Here is a 9,142-nt window from a genome sequence, read left to right as displayed (position 1 = left end):
ATAAGAATCGATTTTGGTAGTGTTTAGAAGTAAAAAAAACTTTAAATTATGGATCGGATTCCATCCATTTTTACTACAATTTATGTAAAGTGTTATAAGTTCGACATATATTTAATGATTGTACATTAATTTTCCAAAATCCATGAAATCACCTTTCCAGCTACCAACATACAGCTCACCGCCATTGTTTCCGCGTTAAGCCTGAGGTGTTAAAATGTTGAAAATCAAACTTGTCTGCAGATATAAATTTATCATTACGAAATAATTTTTGATTTATTATTATTATATACAATAACTAAATACATACATAGATATGAATAAATTTAATTAATAGCGTTACACAATTAATGAAATTAGACATTCCGTGAAGTCAGAAAACGAGATAACCTTATGTCAGAAATTAGAAAGGTTTTGTTGTTTTCTTTACAAGTCATAGAACAAATAATTTTAAAAAATCAAAATTGTTGAATGATTTCTTTAATCGTCTGTGAAAATATTGAAATTACTAAATGCTACAGTGTTATAGCAGAAAAATGTTTCTTTTGTTACAAACACACAGTAAGTTCTGGTATTCAGAGACATTGTTTAGCCACTTTTCACATCCAAGCGATGAAACGATACATTCTTATCATTTGAAATAAGAAAGTTTGAAGAGCTTATTTGATTAACTATATCTGTTACTGAGCATATCTTTAATTTTGATCTGAGTGTAAGACTAGAGGGAAGGCAGCTAGTCATCACCACCCACAGCCAACTCTTGGGCTACTCTTTTACCAACGAATAGTGGGATTGACCGTCACGTTATAATGCCCCCCACGGCTGAAAGGGCGAACATGTTTGGTGTGATGGGGATTCGAACCTGCGACCCTCAGATTACACGTCGAATGCCTCAACACATCTGGCCATTCCGGGCCTTTAATTACCAAAATTTGCGTTTTTCATATAGCAAAGCTACAAAGGGATATCCAATGTACAAACCGAGGGGAAATCGAACCCTTAACTTTAGCATTGTATATCCTTATTTATTATTAATTATGAAAATACATTGAGTTGAAACCTCCTGTGACCTACGATACAATAGATAAAGAACAAGATAAGCTATATTTGTTAGATTTTGTTTATACCTTACAGGATTTCCAATGTATGAGCTTTCACGAAGAAAAGTAGTTAATAATTTGTTATGAGCCTAAAGTGTCATATCAGGTCAAAAAATTACTTTAGTGGACCAGCAAACTGTCTGCGTGCTTCCAATGCTAGAAACCGGATTTCGATATCCGTGATGGGCAGAGCATAGATAGCCCATGATGTAGTGTTGTGCTAAATTACAAATAAATAGTGCAAAATATTATTTCTTATGTCAACAATACTTGAACTACAAACCATCTTATACCTTATTTTAGCATGCGTACAACCTAATGAAAACTACCAATGTCCTGAAGGACTCACACTGAGACATAACCTGTGTTGTAAGTTGTGCTTTCCTTCAAAGCGTTTATATGTGTGATCAGTATTTGTGAATTCTAATTTTAAATAAATCGAAAAGGAAAAACTGTTTCGAACAAACTAAGCAATAAATTAGTTATTATATACTCCATCTATTATTTTATTTTTAATTGTCAAAGTTAACATTGTAAACATTTCAAGCTTTTTTCTTAGATCCAAGTCAACCAGGAACGGAGGAAGAAACATACGTTCCTTCTCCAAGGAAAAGTAAGTTATGCTACATATAAGATTACGTAAAACGTACCTTTAACGTGAAATAATATGTGTGGAAAGGTTGTTGACAAAATGTCGTGATGGAAAAATATTACTGTGACGATGTTTGTGTTGACGAGTGTTGTTCTTTCTTCCCATTAAATTTCTTCAATCCCTTATTCATGAAGGTAAAAAATGTAGTAATGTGTAAAGACCCGATCTCTTATAATATTCCAGTACATTGTGGACATTATTTTCTATTCTAAATAATAAATATCTTACCATTTCACCACTCATAGCAACTCAGGTAAAACACGATTCACCAAACCACGTCTATCATTCCCACTAATTCATTGTTCACAGTTTGAGCTTTTCTGTTGTCTGAAGTAAGTTTTTGGACCAGTAATTGTATGCCATAAGTATTTTCCTCCTCCTAGTATTGTTGTATTATTTAAACCTTGACTATTTTATAAAAAACTGGTTGACTCGAACAGAGTTTTACATTAGTTTACAATAAAAAAGACCGTCCATGTACTTTCCCTTTGAATTGTTACCAATAGTTTTCCAATATATTCTCTTTCGTTTGTAGTTCATTTAGACACTAATTACAGATTTCTTTGAATAGTGAAACATATAAACAGTATTCAGTTTACAAATTGCTAGTAAGTCAGTGTCGACAATCATACATCCTTGGAAGTCTGAGAACTTGTTACTTTTGCCTTTTGTCTTGTTACAAATATATATAACTGCTGTAATGGTGGTCAGTCACGTGACGCATCAAATGATCATCCTGATTTGATATAAAAACACAGTCAGTGTATTTGATTGTCATAAGATATGATAAGTAAATATCTTTACTTGGATTATCAAGGAAAAAAGTAAATCTAAAGTGATACTTTACACTTCTTTACCTGTACTGTTTTATCCATGTGCATTAAACTTATACGTGTTTCAATAAATAAATAGAATAAATATTCTATTTGAAAATAGAATAAATAAATAACTCAGAACGCTGTGGATTATCTTGTTATTTTCACTGTAAGTATACCAAATGAAACGTAGCCTTCTCCAATACTATCATATAACAAAACAAATTGCACTTGACTAACTAACTTTCTTTTAACTTGTATTTTTCCATTTCAGCACCATCCATGTCAGAACATACGATTCCATTGGTAACTGCTGCAGTAGGAATACCACTTTTGTTAATTTTTCTAAGGTAAGAACAAAACAGTATTTTTTATGTTTTGTTGAATAGATCTTAATATAATTTCTAAGTTATTAATAGTTGAACCATGTGTGTATATACTTAATAATGAATTTAAAGGGGCTGAGAAATAAAAAATATATTAGTTACTTTATTTTAATTAGAATGATAAATATTCAAAAGGTTACAAACGCTTGCATTAATAAGAAATATATAAGGGGAAATTAGCATCATTAGTTTACAATAAAGTGTATTTTAAGTGTGGAGATTCACTTAAAGCTTAAATTGTGGATCACTTTTTACAATATTACAAGTTCTTCTGATGAAAACATTCCTTGTAAGTATGTTATTGTTCAAACTGTTTTTTATATGTAAATACAATAAGGTAATGTGCGTGTCAGTAGAAATACTTGAAATTGAAACGTGTAAAATATGGGTAACCTAAATTATTACAATTGAGTACTTGAGATAAATATAAAAGGCATTTTCATTCAAAAAAGTTCTTTAACTAATTAATGATTTTCAGTTTATTTCAATATGGTCTTAAAATTGAAATTTATCAGCGAGTATAATAATTATTCAATTATCCCTCTTGAGCTATAACATTTTATTCCTGTTTACATTTGTTATCTTTATTTTAAAGAGATGCAGCAGGGGTCAACTTGCCATGTCCACCGTGGGGAACTGAACCCGCCTATTTTAGTGTTATATGTTCATATACTTACTAACGTTCCACTGGGAGAGAACGTCCCTGTGGCTGTCGTTGTTAAATATTATTATTTCTAGATTATAATTATATTCCATTTTTAATTGACATAACACTGATGTACAAATAAGAGTCAAATTAAATCATCCATGTTATTTATTAGCGCTTTTCTTTTGTAGTGTCATTATTTGGAAGTGCAATTGTTGTAGATGTAAAAGAGTAAAATCAGCTAACACCGAAGACCATACAAATAAAGATGATAGAAAAAAAAATTAAATATTCACTTGTACCACAAAGAGATGAAGATCAGTCTGTTAATACAAACGAGAAGAGAAAATGTAAAAGTATAAAAGAGAAGAGGGCCAAAAACGTTCAGAATTTTCATCTTCCTGAAGTAAGTATTGTGATAACGGGAAATGTCATCACATTTCACTATTTCATACCGAGTGTCTGGGACTTACAACGCTAGAAACCGGCTATCGATAGTCGTGGTGGGTAGAGCACAAATAGACGAACATAACAAGAATGTAATATACCTTCAGTCACATATATTTACTTACTTTCTATACATTTTATGCTGGTGTTCTGCGTGAAGTTTAGACACCGTTATAAATATAATGTATTAAGGCTATAAACTTTACACTCTAATCTTCCACCTTATAAGAAACGTTTAAATTTAATGGTATCGATTTTTTAGAAGGAAATTGCAGTCGGTTTAAATGGATACTTGATAACAGCTTCTAGAGACGTTGTGTGTAGATAAATACATATAATACAGGTTTCTTCTTTATCATTGCAGCCATCTCAAAACATTTTGGAAATTGTTGTACTCTATTGACTCTGTTTATGAGTCATGTGTTTTCACAGTTATTGACACAGTTACGGATGAATCTTAACTTGGTATAGGTATACAACAACAACTTTATGCCATGTCGCTTAGCAACAAAAGTATAACCTGATATTCTTGTTAATCTGTGTACTCAAAGTATAAAGTGAAATGTATGAACAACAAAACTGTAAAAAATACATATTTTCTACTGTATTAACATTTGGGAAGATATATGAAAGATGCTTCTAATATGACCATTTTAAAACGGTTCCACTTGGATAGAAGCTGTTTCAAATTATGGTTCTAAGCCCGCTACGGGGAAAGGAAGGCGTTTTATCAGTATTTTATCTCATGGTTTTCATTGATCTGGTCACATATAAGGGAGACAATTATTCATGTCGTTAGATAACTTTTCATTAATTATAAAGTTACGTAAATTCCGTCCAAGGGACTAGCACTTGCGCTAGTATATAATACCATTACATACTATTATATTCATTATATATAATACCATTATATTCTTCATTACCATTCAAGCCGTCTCCAAACCTTTAATAAATGTTTATTCTATAGATTTGTACTGCATGACTCTGTTTATGAGTCATTACCTCGTAAAGTTGGGTTGTACTCATTCCATTTAGTAGTAGAGAGACATATATACGTATAATGTATAATGTGAGGACTTCCATCCTTCATATACTACAACTGCTAATTTAGTTGTGTAAGACTAGAGGGAGGGCAGCTAGTCATCACCACCCACCGCCAACTCTTGAGCTATTCTTTTGCCAACGAATAGTGGGATTGACCGTCACATTATAATGCTCCCACGGCTGAAAGGGCGAGCATGTTCGGTGTGACGAGGATTCGAACCCACGACCTTCTAATTACGAGCCGAGCGCCTTAACCACCTGGCCATGCCGGGACATTTATATTTGCTTATTTTCTTTTGCTGTTTAACAAACCGGCATTTGCCAAATTTTCTTTGCTTCGATAACTGTAGAACTTTGATGTATCTTATCTGATGTTCAAACACCCCTTTCGTCATGCCAAAATTTTAAACAGTAGAAATTCTCTAACAAGTTTACATTTATGCTAGCTAGAAACTTTCTAATTAAAAACATTGGACTCATTTACGCACCACATAGAGTTAAAAAATGTATTTTATTTTACTTTTTATGAAGCATTATTATTGTCGTGTTTGTATTCTTTTTGCGCTTTAGTTCATTTCGATATTGATGAATTTCGCAGCGCCACCTCGATGTTAAACTGTTTCCAAACAAATATTAAAATATTCGAATTTTAAATACAAAGGCATCCATAGATTAAGGACATCTGGTGGAGCCCAGTAATAGGACCGAACACTAATATCTCTAAAAGTTTGGTATTAATGCTCATGGTGAGCAGACACAGATTGTCCGTTTTGAAGTTTTCTGATAAAAAAAAACCCAACAAAAACAACGTAGAGTAAAATTCTTGATAATTGCAGCAACTAAATTAAAATATACATCACGCAATTTATCATTCTTAAAAGTATAGTTGTTAGTACCAACGTTTTTTTATTTCAATTTATTTTTTAGTTTGATTATTTTTGAAATTCTCAAATTTCTAATAACGCTTGTCAGTAATTGTTTACACTTTGTTCTGTTTGGTACTGGAGACATATCGTACTTTCTACAGAGTTTTTCCCAGAAGTAAAGTTGTAAATATTTCGACATGCACAAGATAAACATTCCCTTCCCTTTTTACTTATTAGAAATCAATTTATAGAGTCAATTAGTTTGCTCAGAATTTGGATATTTCAATAAAAGTGTTGTTCGAAAACGTATTTGAATTGATGTCCACTAAATTTATATAGCCAAGTTATCGGTAGTTTCATTGTATTAATTTTCAAGAGGTAATTTCTATATAATGATAACTAACATCAACCTATCATGATTCTTGTTATTTTTAGAAAGAAACAAAGGCGAATGTTTTCACCAATAGGAAGGACATCCAAAATAGCAATGCCTCAAGTGAAATAACAAACATTATCACAAGTCTTGAAGGATCACATGCCAAATATTTTATAACAACACAGCCTCATAAATATAAACCAATTATCTCATATATATCAGAAACTCCGTTAACTGAAAGGAAGAAGGTACCTTCACCTTGTAGACGTCACAACAAATTTACGAAATACAAATCAATGAGACCTCTCTACTTCAAAGAACTGCGAGATTTGTTTAACGAAAGGAAATCCTCAGAGTCAGAGGGTTCTGAGGACTAGAGTCGACAGACAAATTGAGAAACGTAAGCTCCTGAAACATTGTTAGATCCACAAGAATTTTTTGACTAGTGTTTAACCGAATTAGAAAGCCAGATGCAAGACAACAACAGAATAACTTCTATGATCGGACGATTTTCTTCACTAATAAGAGACAATGACTCTCGATTTATGTTTTCTTGTCCCGGACTTTCACAAACTTCACATCGATAAAAAAATTAAAATAAAATGTATGTAAATAGAAAATAAAAAGTTATAGAGTATTTAAAAATTGCCTGTTTTATCGCTTTAAAAATCCATGTTTGTTTCAAAGAAAATGATTATTTATTACAAAAGCTTTATAAATTATAACTTCACTGTAGACACACAAGTTGGGGAAAGAATGATTTCAAATTAGTAATTAATATTTTTTGGATATACAAAACTGTTTAGTTTAAGAGTTATTATTCAATTTATTTGGTGAGTTAATATTTAATGATTTAAAAAAATAATAGTGATTAATTAAGTTCAGTTGTATGACGTGGCAAACAAACAAACTTACCACGTTATACAAACAAACTTACCACGTTGATAGCCCTCGAGTAGCTTTGTGCTAGCCGTCCCTAATTTGGTAGTGTAAGACGAGAGGGAAGGCAGCCCGTCATCACCAACCACCGCCAACTCTTGGGCTACTCTTTTACCAATGAATAGTGGGATTGATCGTCATATTATATCGCCCCCCACGGCTGAAAGGGCGAGAATATTTGGCGCGACGGGGATGCGAACCCGCGACCCTCGGATCACGAATTTTCTCAGAAAATTAGTCAATATGAGAAAAAACGTGAAGTTAGCTGGTGTGAGAATAATTAACCATATCTGGCGATATGATAAAGTTAGTTTCAAAGTTTAATAAATATAATAATTTGTATTGTAAAAGGGGGATCTATATTAATTGAACCATTCTCTGTGGATTTTGATGAGAAGTAGACAATTTTTAAAGTTATGATACAACTCTTGTAACCCATGGGGTACTTACTGAGTAAATAATTTACTAATAGTACTGTGAGTAAAAGTAAGTATTGTGTGAAAGATAGTTTATATTATCAATAATAGTCTTAAGTAATTGAATCAGCCCAAGTGGATATTTGAAAATAAAGATTAATTATTTAGAGTTTTGGATACAACTGTGATATTTCATGGTGTAAATAATTTTTGTACATACGTTTGTCTTATTTTGAAGATATTATTATTTAAAACAAAAACTGGTAGTTGACTAGAAACAGGAGTCCACCAAAGGTTACATGGGGTTAACAGACAAATGGGTAAAGAAATATTATTTATAAAATATGTAACGTTGCGAAGGAATGGAAGTCCATTACTAACAAGCAACAGCAGAAATCTCAGTATAAACTTGCTATAACAACTTTTATAGATGGTGTTGTTAACAAACTAGAAAGTTTGACTGTCAGCATAGAAGCTGCTGCCAAAAAAAAGAGAATCAATAAAAGGTGCCAGATTTACTATGAGAAGGAAGTTCCATTTCTATGGTTAAACAGTACACGACTAACAATCAACTTAAGTTAACAAATGGATCAACAGTGCCAATAGTGATTGGAGCGTGTTACAGATATTCAGAAGTACCAGCAAATCACAACATGCCAGCGAGTGAAGAATATGTTGGGTCAAAAGAGTGAATTGCCTACAAGAAATTGTTTGCAGTGGTGAGAACCAGTCTGCTATATTATGACCAAATGAGAGGCAAACTGCACATGTGAGTGTGTGTGTACTTATTGATGGGACAATGAGAAAGTGTCCCATAAGAAAATAAAGATAAATGCATTATATTATGTGGGAGACCTGGAGACAACAGTATAAAACATCCATATTTAACCAAATTGTTTAAAACATACTAGCTAGTAGAAACTCAGATACCAGACCGAAAGAAGATTGATGAACCATTGGTGGTCACCACTAGTGGTCAAGTAAAGAAGAGCAAGCAAGACATCAAAACCTTACAAGTGTGAAAAAAATGACATCCCGAATGTAGGTTTGTAGGAACTGAAAGAATTCATAAAAGAAAGTTCCTCCATTGCAGAAACGTTGGGACAATACCTGGGAGAAAAGTTAACAGAAGACAAACGAGATGGTACCAACAGAATAGAGAAACAAAAGGGAGTGCTATATCAGACCTACCAAAGACTATATGTATGAAAAACATATAAATATATAAACGAAGAAGTATAGGCAAGCAACAAACAGAACTCAAGAAAATAAGAGATAAAAAAAACACGAAGATCTTACTAAGGTCAAAAGATGATATCACGAATGTAGGTTTGCAGGAATTGAAGGAAGCGTAAAAGAAACACTTTTCACTGCACCATCTTTGTGACATTATATGGGGAAAAATCGAGCAGAAGACAAAGGGGTAAAGCACCTATAGAGCAGAGTATTAGAAGGAAT

General features: G+C 32.4%; 2 protein-coding genes and 1 long non-coding RNA gene across 6 annotated transcripts in view; 1 reads left to right on the top strand and 2 right to left on the bottom strand.

Annotated features, from left to right (window-relative positions):
- Positions 1-9,142, bottom strand: part of LOC143256124 (exocyst complex component 6-like) — a 415,504-nt gene that overhangs the window by 172,732 nt on the left and 233,630 nt on the right. The gene's annotated exons all lie outside the window — the stretch shown is intronic.
- The window catches only part of LOC143256126 (uncharacterized), a 265,056-nt gene that overhangs the window by 245,118 nt on the left and 10,796 nt on the right, over positions 1-9,142 (bottom strand). The window lies entirely within an intron of this gene.
- LOC143258054 (uncharacterized) lies at positions 1,285-6,908 on the top strand. Of its 3 annotated transcripts, none has more exons than XM_076517079.1 (4): positions 1,285-1,466; positions 1,657-1,710; positions 2,839-2,914; positions 6,389-6,908. In XM_076517079.1, the coding sequence occupies exons 1-4, from the start codon at positions 1,355-1,357 to the stop codon at positions 6,456-6,458; spliced, it is 312 nt and encodes a 103-aa protein (XP_076373194.1). In that variant the 5' UTR covers positions 1,285-1,354; the 3' UTR covers positions 6,459-6,908. The 3 variants fall into 3 exon arrangements, with proteins under 3 accessions (XP_076373194.1, XP_076373193.1, XP_076373195.1); XM_076517078.1 differs by lacking the exon at positions 6,389-6,908 and adding an exon at positions 3,546-3,775; XM_076517080.1 differs by lacking the exons at positions 2,839-2,914; positions 6,389-6,908 and adding an exon at positions 3,546-3,775.

Source organism: Tachypleus tridentatus, chromosome 7 (assembly GCF_004210375.1).
Source record: "Tachypleus tridentatus isolate NWPU-2018 chromosome 7, ASM421037v1, whole genome shotgun sequence".
In the NCBI taxonomy this organism is placed as follows: domain Eukaryota; kingdom Metazoa; phylum Arthropoda; class Merostomata; order Xiphosura; family Limulidae; genus Tachypleus; species Tachypleus tridentatus.
This window is presented reverse-complemented; position numbering and strand designations above follow the sequence as displayed.

Bases quoted from the DNA above. Each gene is read 5' to 3' on its own strand.
- LOC143258054 (XM_076517078.1), top strand. From the start codon at position 1,355: ATGTCAACAATACTTGAACTACAAACCATCTTATACCTTATTTTAGCA. The intron at 1,467-1,656 runs GTAAGTTGTGCT...CTTTTTTCTTAG, and splicing joins ACTGAGACATAACCTGTGTT to ATCCAAGTCAACCAGGAACG. The intron at 1,711-2,838 runs GTAAGTTATGCT...TTTCCATTTCAG, and splicing joins CGTTCCTTCTCCAAGGAAAA to CACCATCCATGTCAGAACAT.